Source organism: Rhea americana, unplaced genomic scaffold (assembly GCF_003343005.1).
Source record: "Rhea americana isolate MKP2758 unplaced genomic scaffold, rheAme1 scaffold_29, whole genome shotgun sequence".
In the NCBI taxonomy this organism is placed as follows: Eukaryota; Metazoa; Chordata; class Aves; order Rheiformes; family Rheidae; genus Rhea; species Rhea americana.
The window spans coordinates 6,006,290-6,018,762 of NW_028186412.1; the positions used below are offsets into that span (position 1 = coordinate 6,006,290).

Below are 12,473 nucleotides of genomic sequence, written 5' to 3' on the forward strand. Positions count from 1 at the left end.
TCAACATCTGATGGCTTTGAGGAAATGCTCCAACATGTTTCTCTTCGTGAATATGTTCCATCACAAAAATGGTGCAAAACACCTCTCACTTTTATGTGAAAAATAATTGTCAAAAAGAGAAAAAATGATAAAATTTGGAATGCCATCAGTTTATAAAAAGCTATTCTTTTCATACTTGTACTATGAAAWGTTATACTTTTAAGTATCCTTTTACGTGAACCTTAATATGCTAAATTTTAAAAAGTTGTGTACGTACAAGGAGTAACTTATTAACARTATTTAAAGCTTACCTTTGTTTAATGTTAAAATCAAAAACATTATCACCTACTAAGAGATGCCACATGCATTATTATCAAAAGCTAAAAGTGACATATCTCAAAAGGAGCTGAAAGTTTTATTATTTCATAAGCTTGACTGTTATCAGACTCAAATAAAGTCTTATCAACTTCTAAACAAACCTCAGACTTTTAATTGATCAGAAATATTCCACAACTGAGCTTTACGTAAAGTACTGTGGGCAGAATTGACAGTGCTGAAACAGTTCTTTCTCCCTTYAACCTGCTTGCTAGGAACTGATGACTTGCTTAAGGGTTTGGACATAGGAAGTACAACTCAAGAAAATATTATCAGATAAAAAACAAATACCTATTAAATTAAATTAGCTGTAATTTAAATGCCTATGTTATATGTGATTCTGTTAATTAAATCCTGTAAAATACAACATCTTTTATGTATGTACAGTCTTTCATGGTATGTTTTTTTTTGCCTTCCCTTTTTATCTCACTATAATAGATACTTTTCACCTGAATGTCTAATGCCTAGTAGAAGTGAGACATCATTCCACTATTTGGAAAATTGTAGTCCCTCGAGCGTCTGTCTACTTAAAAAGATCCATCAGTTTTTTTCATTTAAAGCTTCTGTTAGCCTGCCTGACACGTTCACCTGAGCTACATCAGCTGTTCAGACTTCTTTAGAAAGCAGGAAAGCTGTCGTTAAAACTCGTAAGAAAGATGAGCAGAAGTTGAGCTCGTGTTATTCTGGCTTGAAGCAGGACAGAAACTCTGTAGAGGAACCTGCCCTGCTGGCCTCATTTTTCTGTGCATTTCTGAAATATCTAAAATCGGGAAGGTGATCACTGCTGGGCCGGTGCCGTGTGGAGAGCTGGTGGCGGGAAGCTTTCCCACCACTCCAGCGTGGCAGCTTTGCTGAACTTTCCTGGAGTTTTGAGTTTGCATAGAGAGAATCCGCTTATGTCTCGGAGGGATGCAGTGTGAGTGCGGAAATGTTTTCACGTCAGTGCCGCATCCAAACTGAAAGTCTTCGTGCAAAGTGCCTGCGCTAGAGCTAGATCGCAAAATACACGGGCCGTAATAAAAGAGGAAGCTTGTTCTGCCCCTTGGCAGAATGAAAGCAGTGAGATAAGYGGCACCACGTCCTGCGTTCCTGACCGGCCTGATTTGGTATGTGAACGTGTTTCCTTCCGTGGTAGAACTTTGCGGTCGCTTGTCTGAAGAGCGTTGTCTCTTGCTTCAGACTTCAGCTACAGAAGGCCAAAATCTGTTCTTCGGTTAATCTCTTCTTTGGTAGTGATTGCCATAGGAAGGAGCCAGTCCTGATTCTGTAAATTGTATCCTATTTCTGAGTTTTCTGTGAAGAATTTTTACAAGTGTTTATTATATGGAGTGACGTCTTTGACTTTTTTGCTCCAGTTCTTTTGGGGAGTAGTGTGAAATTCAGTCATAATATTTCTCCTTCCTGACTGGCTGATATAAACTTGAAGCAAGAGTGAAAAATAATGAGTTTTTATTGTTCAACTGTGGATGATAAATRTTCACTTTAAAGTTTTTGACAATTTCAGGGACTTGCAAATACTTTAATGAATATSTAACAACCAATACTTAAAAGGAATACCACCTCATGATTCCTGGTGAACTAAAGAGGTATTTTTACCAATTATTTGTTTTAGTATTTACCTAACTACAGGTATTGCCTTGACCAGAGATCTGCAAATTTCCTAGAATGACTATGAATGTGTAATAAAAGCTAAGTTCTGGTCAGTGTATGTTTAATTGCCTTACATGTGTGTGTGTAAATGAAAAAACTTAGGAGACAGTGCAATGTCAACATTTTACTGCTGTAACTGAGGGTATGAATGAATAGCCCAAGTCTTCAGAAATGACTGTCAGTAAATATTAGTATCACATCATTCTGTAGTACAGTCTAACACACACATTTTAAACACTATTTTCTTTCAGACCATAGCTTTGAATGCTGTTTCTCTTTATTTCAAGTATATAGTCAGTATGTGCCAGTTGTATTGAAAGAATAGAGGCAGTGAGAGAGACAAGTAAAGAGCAAATCTTTAATGTTTAAAAGAATGTAAATCAACTACAATTTCACATAGAATTCTTTTCAGATGTGGAAATCATCAACAAGAAGGTAACTTTCAAAATAGTATTCTACTGAGTTAGTAATGCTTTGAGATGAACTAGAGAATAGTGTTTTTGTAAACTAGAAAATAGTGTCTAACTCCAGATGGCTTTCCTCTACTTTTTATTTTTGTGATTTTTGTGGTGAAGGAGCACCTGAAGTTCCTGGTAATCAACATGTTCTTCAGTTAGTGGTTGTAGTACCRTAGGTAGCTTACAGTGCTGCTGCTGATGCTTTTAGTGATTTTTGTATACCCAGACATCCTTTACTAGTTTACTACTATTTCAAAATAATCAAGAACAAAATGCATGCTTAGTATCCTTTTCTTCTACCTTGTGATTGCAAATCTGTCTTTTACACCCTTCTTCTGTGTGCTGCTTCTGTGACCTTCTAAGGCACTGTGGAAATGCTCCTGGAGGAGCGTGGCATGAGCATGAGGGACCCTCTGCAGTGGTGACTAATCTTGTCCCCCCACACCTTCTTGCCTCTTGCTCTCTGTGTATCTAAACATACAAGGGACCTTTGGTGTGAGAAAGCACAAAGGGTTTTTTTACTGTGGTAGACTGTGTGCAGTACTAATTGCAGTGTACTGTTCGAGCCTTAGGCTGGAGATAGATGAAAAGGAAAGAACAGAGGAAGAATGAAATATTAGTGATGTGAAGCTATTTGTAGAATGATGAATTATTTAAATGGGTACTGTTCTGGAAATTCAACCATATGTATGTTGTTTAGATATGTAAACAAAAGGTAGCAATGTCTTTAATTAAAGTTTCTTTGCATTTGTTTTTCTTTTCCATATAAAATGCATGGATCTAAGATTTGTAGTGCTTAGAAATGCCTGTAAGCTTTTTGTTTGTTTTTTTTTCCCTTTGTGTACCCACACGATTGCATGTGCTGTTCAGTCTGTCTGCTTCCTTTGTGCCTGTTAGCAAGAGTAACATCTGCAGAAACATTGCTATTAGTTCAGCACTGCAAAAGCAGTTGGCCTTATTGTATTATCCAGACCTTTATGGAGAAGTATCTTCCTTGCGCTCTTTGTTAGGGAATTAGTGAGGCATTCCAGCACTCCTGGTGAAATGTGCCAGCTCCAGGAGCCTTTCCAAGAYGTGCTGAGGGATGGGGAGCTCTGGAGAGAAGAGATGAGTTCTTGGAGGAGGCCTAAAGAACATGCATCACCCGTGGTGGATGGTCAAAACTCCCTTAGAACAGTTAATTCAGCTTAAGCAGTGTTTTTTTAACTGCAAGGAAACCTGACCGAGTTTTAAATCAGAGTATTTTGTGAAGTACACCACACAGGGAATTAGTGTATCTTCAGGCTTATCTCTTTTTGCCAGCACGTTTCTGGGGAACAGTAAAGTTTCATACTACTTGAGTGCTTTCTCTCAGGTGGCTATTGATTAGTTACTGCCAAAATCATTTTTAGCTTTGGTAGATATAAGTTGATAAGATTGGGAAAGTAGTATCTGAATGCACGTCTGTGAGCTTTCTTCAAGGGTGTTTTGGTGATGGCACCCCTGTTAATGGGGTTGTGGGCAGTAACGTGGACTTGTGTATTTGTCTGGTAACTCTCCATTTGTCACATTACAGGATGGAGTGGAAACAGTGGCCTTCCTTGGTCACAGTGGAAGTGAAGAAGAATTTGATCCAAGTACTCTTCCAGATCCTGATAAATACAAAGATTCTGACCAAGAGCGTGATTCAGAAAGCGAAGACAGCTATAGGTATGCTTTTGCTTTTTTTTTTTTTTTTTTTTTTTTTCTCCGTGTCATATCAAGCTATATTTCTTTTCTATCCTCTTACATCTCCGGAGGTTATCCCTGGAAGAGGTCTAGTTGAGCTCTTGTTAAAGGAAGGACAGGAACTATAGCTGTTAGTATGCTTGTTTTATCAAAACACATTTTGCACATTCATTACAGTTGTCTTCTTGCTCCAAGGGTTTAATATTTAGAGTTTGTTTGCAGRCTAGGTGCTGAACAGAAATCTGTGCTAAGGATATTATTTTCTTTAGTGAAGATGTATTAGCAAGATTTTTGAGTCACTGTTGAAGGTATCTCAATGAGAATATTCTGCATGTAAAAGCCTTGACTAATTCCCTAAGGGTTTCATTTGTTTCAGAAATACATTTCTCTACTGTCACATTACAGATTTTGTTTGAAAGGAAGATATTAAAGATTTGGATGAGTCCTCTGTAACTGCACTATATTAAATGAATTTGTGGCGGATGAAACATGATAAGCTGTACGATTCAGTGTTGTTCAGGTTCTTCAACACCCCAAATGGAGTGGAATCCGAGTTAGAAGCACATATATAATAAAATTAACAATGCTAAGCTTTTTATTGTAATTTAAAACAGTATTTTTAATTATTTAAAAGAGGAGATTTTGTATCCTGTCATATAACAGAAGAGCACAGGGTGAGGATGAGGATCTGCAGCTGATGGCAACATACTGTGTTTCTTAAACACGTACTGCAGGAATGTGAGAGGACACCAGGTGAAGTCCTATGTGGTGGTGGTTATTCGCTTCACAGCGACAAGAAGGCTATCCATGTGTTTCTGATAAGCAGCCTGTTGTGTAACAGATCTGGAAACAGATACTGGCACTTAGTGCTGTTAAAAGGGAGTATAAATCTTTATTTTGCCCTCTTCTAGAGGTCTAGTCTATAAGGATCTCTTGCTTTTCAGGTCTGATCAGCTAAGTCTTAGTGGCTAGATTGTCATTAGCTGGGATGTGACTGCATGTTGTAGGGGCACTACCTGGGGCTGAGTGTTGCGACATGGATTTAAGCTCTGGATAACCCTGAGTAAAGAAGCTGGTGACTGTGTCCCCTCCAGCCCAGTCCTCAATGTGCTTGTCAGCAGAACCGACAAGGCTGAGGAAATACATTGCCTTTTCTGAGCTGCGCTAAATTGCCTCTTCTTAGTGCCAGGGGGAGCAGGAGGGTAATTGTGACTGAATTTGTTTCCTCTGTTTTCACTTCCCTGAGCTGGTTGAGTATCTCTACTCCTATGAGAGTAAAATGAAGGTAAAAACTGAGTGCACAACATGAAATAAATAAATAAATACTAATAAAAAAGAAGCGCAGAAAGAGATCCACAATCGTATAACATGATTCTTCCAGTTCCTGCTGTATTTATGACAGCTTGAGYGTGTCCATTAGCTTTTAATGGGGGAAGCAAAGTAACAATGTTAATGAAGTTAAGATTCAGTATTTATTGATGAGGGTTTCATAAGATGATTTGCTGTTTGCTTTTTTTGTGTTACTGGAGTTCTAATCTCTCTGTCTATACTTGATAAATGCACTCTCTAGTGGTATTTTTATATTGCTTGGAGTGGAATAAGGTTAATATGATGAAGTTTTATTCTCGGCTTCTSCTAGATAACATCAGTAATATGGTTAATGTTGTCTTTTTAATATATGAGGTTGTGATGAGTAAAACCTGCRTATAACGCAGGGATTTCAGAGTTGGAGATGCTATAAAACTTTATCTTATTGGAAGGGACCATGTCTGTTTGTTTGTTCAGATGCTGCCTTTGGGGTGAGAACCAGCAGAAATTTGATTTTTTGGAATTCTGATTTATGCAGAATCCTTAATGAAGGCGCCAGGAGAAGTATCTCAGGATGCTAACGCTTGTCCGTCTAGGACTGTAGCAGTACAGGTTCTTGCATTTTGCTCGTGGGAGGGTGAAACCTGAGCTGAGCTCTGCAGTAATGCTTTGCTGTAGGTGAACGAGAAGAGAGGGCATCTAGAGATGAACAGATGATGTAATTTGCAGTCTGTTTCTTGGAAGGACTAAACCCAAGGGTTTGCCGAGAAAGTCTGAAGTAAAGCTGAGRTAGGTGGATGGACTCTCAGAACCASTTGTCTCATTTAYTAGTATATCACTTTGCAGGAAAGGATTCCTGGAATACTGGTAAGCTGGTGGGAAGGAGTCACCAGCAACAGAGTGTAGGAAATCTGTTGTCATAGGACTGTTAAATGTTTAGTTACCTCAGGCATTTCCTAATTACTACTAAGACTAAGAAAAAAGTAGTATTTTAGTAGCACATTTCTTAAACAAGTTTCAGCATTGTTTTAAATTGTAGCCTTAGCTAGGAAAAACTGTCTTGACAATACGATGGTTTCTAGCATAACTGGTTAGCCAGTATTTTGAAAACAGTAGGGGGACAGTCAATTTAAAATTTTTGGCTTTGTCTGGTTTACTTCCAGTGTCATTGAAATAACCATTAATCTGAGGGAGATCACCTCTGCCTTTCTTTTTTTTTTTCTTTTTCTTTTTTTTTTTTAAGTGCAATCAGACATCACTTTTTATGTAATTATTTCCCCTAAAATGTCAGCTGGACTCAAGATTTGCTAAGCTTTAAGAATAAAAGTTGATTGAATTGGACAGATTTTTGGCAGTGTTAATCCGTGTAGATTTTTTGGCGCAAGTAGCTGATCTGTCCCCTGGGGTCAGTGTGGCAGCTCTCACTGCAAGTTAAGGCTCCCAGAAGGACTAAGGCTTTGGTTACCTCCCCTTCCTGTGAAGTCGGATGGAAAAGAAAATTCAGATTTAACAGGAAAACATGAGTTTAATAGTAATAAGTTCTGATAAAGTATTTTCATCAGCAAATCTCAAAGCACCTTACAAAGGAGGTTGTTAAGATTTTTATAGGCAGGGTCCAGGAATAAATGCAGGTCCCCTGCGGGCTTATCGTGAGCTCTGTCCGCTAAACACACGGTGTTCCCTTTACAACCACAGCAGATCACAGGTGGGAACAGACTTCTGTTTTTCAGTATGCCACGTTTACTGATGTAAACTTAAGCCATGCAGACACACTTTAGTTCTTTTTGGTTTTCTATTTTATTGGTTTTGTTCTCATTTTAATTGCCTTTTCAGTGAATGTTTTCTTGGAGGCTTCACTGCTTGCAGTATTTTGGTTACTTACCTCCAAGAGATTAGTCTTGAATGTAATTTGGGCTAGAGAGTAAATTCAAACTGAAAAAATAAACTGTATATATATTCCATCTTGAGATACACATTTTTTCCTGCCATGTATTAGGGCTTTTCAGATGTGTAGTAAGTTAGTTTTATCTTAAACAGTACATTTTAATTTAGTAAGTGCACTTTAAATATGTTGTTTTGACTATGTTTGCAAGTGAYTTTGGAACAAAGTACGATTTCATGCTGCAATACTGTCTGTCTATATTGTATCTGTGTATTGGAAATGCAACTTAAATCTCAGAAGGGTTTTGGTTATGATTTTTTTTTTTTCGAATTAGGAACTTTGATTTGAGCTTTGCAAAGGATCATTAATTTTAAAGGATAGATCTTTGGAACATAGTCATGTGTGGAAACTAATTTGTCTAAAAATTGTATTTCAGATCCCGAATCTGAGAAGCCAAGGCACATAGTTTAGCTCAGTTGGTTAGAGTGTGGTACTGCTAATACAAAGGTCACGGGTTCAATCCCCATATGGGCTATGCTGAAGGTTGGACTAGATGATCTCCAGAGGTCCCTTCCAACCTTACCATTCTATGAAAATATGTTTTCTATTATAATTCCTCTAAGATCGTAGACAGATTTAAGATTTTTGATGTTTGAAAATGTAGTGGGCAATTATTTCAAGTCTCAGCATTATTCAGTTTTTGAAAGGTGGTCTTGCAAAGAAATTGGTACAGCATAAATTTTTTCCTGATTTTCACTCACAATATTAGTAATATTAGTACATTYATACCATGAAAACCCTGCTGACTTATAAAATTAAGTTTTTTAGCTGTCATTTTTCTGACTGCAAAGTTGCTTAGCTTGTTTTTGCTACCTTGAGTAAAGTGTTTCTGTGTAAACCTGTTGGGTCAGTTCTGTGCTATGGGGTTACAGTTTGCTTAGGCTGCCTTTTTGTTGTGAGTTTTGGGGTTTAAGCTTTCCCTGGGTAGCAGCAAGGCATTTCTACAGTAGCAAATGTCTCAAGAATGCTGTCACTTGAGTCTTCGTAGTCAGAGCCCAGCAACTTCAGGATGCCGTGTTGGTCTCAGTTGTCTGCCCAGGCTTTTAGTTGAATTTTTAGTAACAAGGAAGGTGCTTAGGGATTTTAAAAGGTTTTGTGCATTTTTCCGTCTTTACAAATTCCAACAGACTCCTYTTCTGCTTTTAAGTCTTGCCTGGGCGTACTGCAGGACTAGAACGAATAGCACGTGTTTTTAGCCTTTTTGAAGAAGGCAAGAGCACTGACATTTTGAGTGCAAGTCAGATTGCTTCAAAATCCTCTTCAGCATTTAACCTGAATTGAAGTTAGCAAAATGATACAAAAACCAGTTTTGAGCAGGCTGGCCAAATAGGACTTTCAGTATTCTCTGGAGGAAGAGGCCACATGAGTTTAGGCTCCGATGGGTTAATGACTGCATCTAACACTACTGTGAGTTTATTATCGACAGAGAAATCCAGAAGCTGATAGCAGGGAGACTGGATACAGTTGTTATGGTGGGAGACAGATCAGGAATGGATTTCTAGGTCAGTGGTAAGGATGATAATTAAAACCCAGAAGTGGAAAGAACAGGCAAGGCAGKTATGCGAAAAGAGGAGGAGACTGGAAAAGTATGGGATGCTCCTAGGGCAGGAGCAGAGAACAGCGGGGAGTGAACAGGTGCTGAAAGATGGATTTGGAGCTGGCAAAGTCTAGGACAAAATTAGATTTCTAGGAGTGCCTGAGTAAGCTGTGTCAGCCTGAGAGCTGTGGAGGGCTCTCATGTGCAGGGCAGCTTGTTGCACTCAATTTAGTGCTGACCTGAGCCTGCTCAGAAAATAGCAGTCATATCCTTACAGGTTAATTAAATGAGACCAGGATGCAGCCTTAAGCACTGGCACATGAGTGCTGTTCCTAACTGTCAGCATACTCCTTGGTGTGGTTTTGGACTGTGCCAGAGTGCTCTCCCAGGCAATGTCCCAGTGTATTTCGGGGCAGGACTGGCAAAAGACTGTTCCAGGTAGGCAAAAGTGATGAAGCTACACTTTATTTAGCTGTGTAAAAAMGTTCAGCAATATGCATAGGAGCTATGTTAGCCTTTGGAGCTAGATTTGGACCCTGTTCCTTTTCTCTCTGCCAGTAAAGATATTGTCGGCTTGGACTCTGATTAGACCAGGGCAGCACTGTGCTAATACAGCTGTGCAGCTCCCACGATTGCRTTAGGGTCTGYACTCCTCCATATAAACACTGGTTCRTTCTGAGCTGGCTGAAATAACTCCTGCCATGCTATCTACTGCAAAGCGTAGGTATGTCCTGAGACCTCGGARGGGGCCCCGAAGCTCTAGGCTTAGGTCTGCGCATGTGTTTGGAGCCTTTTGTGGAAGCAGTCACAAGTGAACGGAGAAGCTGGAGTGAAGGAAATTAATTCAGAGCTAGAAAAAGAGATCAAGAAAACAAAATGAATTGGAATGACCAATCAGCCTGGGGGTAACGCAGAGTGGTGGCTGGAGAGCACGAGCCCCTGGAGAGGCAGCATTAGTGCGGGGGAGGAAGGAGGTAGGAGGGATGTGTGCACAGAGGGAGGCAGGAGGAGGATGGGGGTCTGCTGGGACRAGAAGAATAAGAGATCGGGCAAGAAATCTTGGTATCAGTGGGGAGGAGGGGATTCTGTTAAATCGACGCTACTGCCTCAAACATCCCCCTTAATTCAGTCACTGAATTATATAGCGAGTCACTGTAGGGGCTGCGAAATATTGAGGTAATAATTTTATCAAAAACAAATCAGCTGAGAGTTGCATACAATGGAATTAGTCCTTGAAATTAGAAAATACAACTCTATTCTTTTTCATATTTTCAACATGCTGAGATTTTTCTCAGAGTGTTAGAAAAAAATGGAAATACTTTGGGCTGCACCAGGTGCTACTTGCTTTAAAGGAAGAAAAGCTTCCAAAAGGGCTAATTCAAAGTATGTGTGTGAGACCTAGGGCATCATCCTTTAACAATCTTTAAAAGAAGACCATCTGTCCATGGTTTCAGAAGTCAAAAAAGTTGTTCATCTGTTTCTCTTCTCATTAGTATTATTTTAAACTGGGGGAGCTGTACAAACCATGAGCTAAATTTGCTTTTGAATAAAATTCCCTTCCAGCCGTACCTCTACAAGCTGAGTAATTAATGACTCCAAGCATGTAATATGAGATTAATTTTTGTATATCTTGCAACATTCATCATATTTGGTTTAAGACTATCAATGTAAATTGTTAATGAGGTGAAAAATTYAAGTGTATTGAAGAGGGTGAAAGAGAAGCAGCTATTTTTTCTAAATATTCATTTTGCAGGCAAATTGAATTTCTGGTATTTCTAATCCTTCAACCTCTTTAAATAAAACTGTTGAGGAAGAACAAAGTTCTGATTGGCCTTGTCGTTGTCCTTCTTTAAACCTTTATTAGGTATGACTGATTATATTAGCTTTTAGATCTGCATGGAAAAGATCTTGGTCTCGAGGGGAAAGGAGAAATACCTTAGTTCTGTTATGATTTTGCGATTTTATGGCCTGATCCAGCTGAAAGGCATGCAGGTCAGCAGTCACCCTGCTGTGTTATGTAGCTTTCTTTATTCTTGAAAATTCTGGATAAATTGCAGTTTCTTACACCTTCTTTAATATGTTAAACCTGGATGCTGATATTGACCTTCTACGTCCTACTTGATTCCTGATGCAGCTGGCACATACATATATATATATATATATATATATATATATATGTATATGTATGTATATATACACACACACGTGCACATGTACACTCACTCACTTTCACCCAAGGTTCATCTGTTTTATCAAGCTTTCCTTTAGTGTTAGGGATCTTTCCAGGAACCCTTTTTGCATGCTTTAGACTTTACAATGTATATATTTTTATATCAGCTATATTATTGACAGCTGAGTGATTGATTAGGGAATGGATTTTATGAATTGCCTTAAAAAAAAAGTGTAATGTGATCGTATCCTCAGTCAGAAAAAGGTACATTATTATTCTTCCTGTTGCATATAGAGTATTCTGATTTTYTCAAAWTTTTTTTTGAGAAAGAGACTTAATGTAAATGTTTACRCTGTCTAAACAAGTTTTACATAACCTACTTATCAGCTAGAAGAGTGTTCAACAGCTCCATTAAGAGCAAGCATTTTCCTATTGCATGCGGAGACTGCATGCTGGCTATAAGTAATATGTCTAATACAACCAAAGAAGAAACAATAACTGTTTAGAACAGGTATTGCAGGATTTTTCAGAATACAGTATTTGACCTTTATTGTGTGTTAAAATGTGCAGAGATAGAGAATACAAAGTAATTGCTCTAAAAGGTGAGAGGAAAATGAAATGTCCAAAAGAATATTAGAACAAGGAAAGGTTTGAAGGAAAAGAGAAGACAAGCAAAAATTGTGTATGCAGCCAATGGCTTTTTCTTACTGAGACTAAGTAGAGAAAATTAGATCTTTGCTGGGAAACTGCAGCTATTTGAGGTGTTCTTAGTTTTAAAAGAATGTTGCAAAATGGAGAAAAAGCTCAAGAAAATAATGTATGAGATCTGAAAGCCTTCCCTCATAGTAAATTTTAAACTGTGATCTTTTTGGTTTATCTGAGAGGACTTTGAGAAGTTACTTGATTGTTTTTTAAAAGGATATATACAGAGACCTTCTGGGCAGGCTAGACATCCACAAATCCATCGGCCCAGATGGGATGCACCCACGGGTACTGAGGGAGCTGGCGGGTGTTGTTGCCAGGCCRMTCTCCATCATCTTTGAARGGTCCTGGAGAACTGGARAGGTACCTGAGGAATGCAAGAAAGCCAATACCACCCCAGTCTTCAAAAAAAGGGCAAGAAGGAGGACCCAGGCAACTCTAGGCTGGTCAGCCTCACCTCCATCCCTGSAAAGGKSATGGAACAGCTCMTTCTGGATGTCATCTCCAGGCATATGGAGGAGAAGAAGGTGATCAGGAGTAGYCAGCCTGGATTCACCAAGGGGAAATCCTGCTTAACCAATCTGATAGCCTTCTCTGATGGMATGACTGACTGGGTAGATGAGGGGAGAGCAGTGGACGTTGTGT

At 38.9% G+C, this 12,473-nt stretch overlaps 1 protein-coding gene across 1 annotated transcript in view; it reads left to right on the forward strand.

The window, feature by feature from the left end:
- The window catches only part of DDX10 (DEAD-box helicase 10), a 191,248-nt gene that overhangs the window by 171,769 nt on the left and 7,006 nt on the right, over positions 1 to 12,473 (forward strand). The window contains exon 18 of the mRNA XM_085309102.1: positions 4,018 to 4,151. Within this exon, the coding sequence (XP_085165228.1) occupies positions 4,018 to 4,151 (134 nt within the window). The remainder of the gene's footprint in view (positions 1 to 4,017; positions 4,152 to 12,473) is intronic.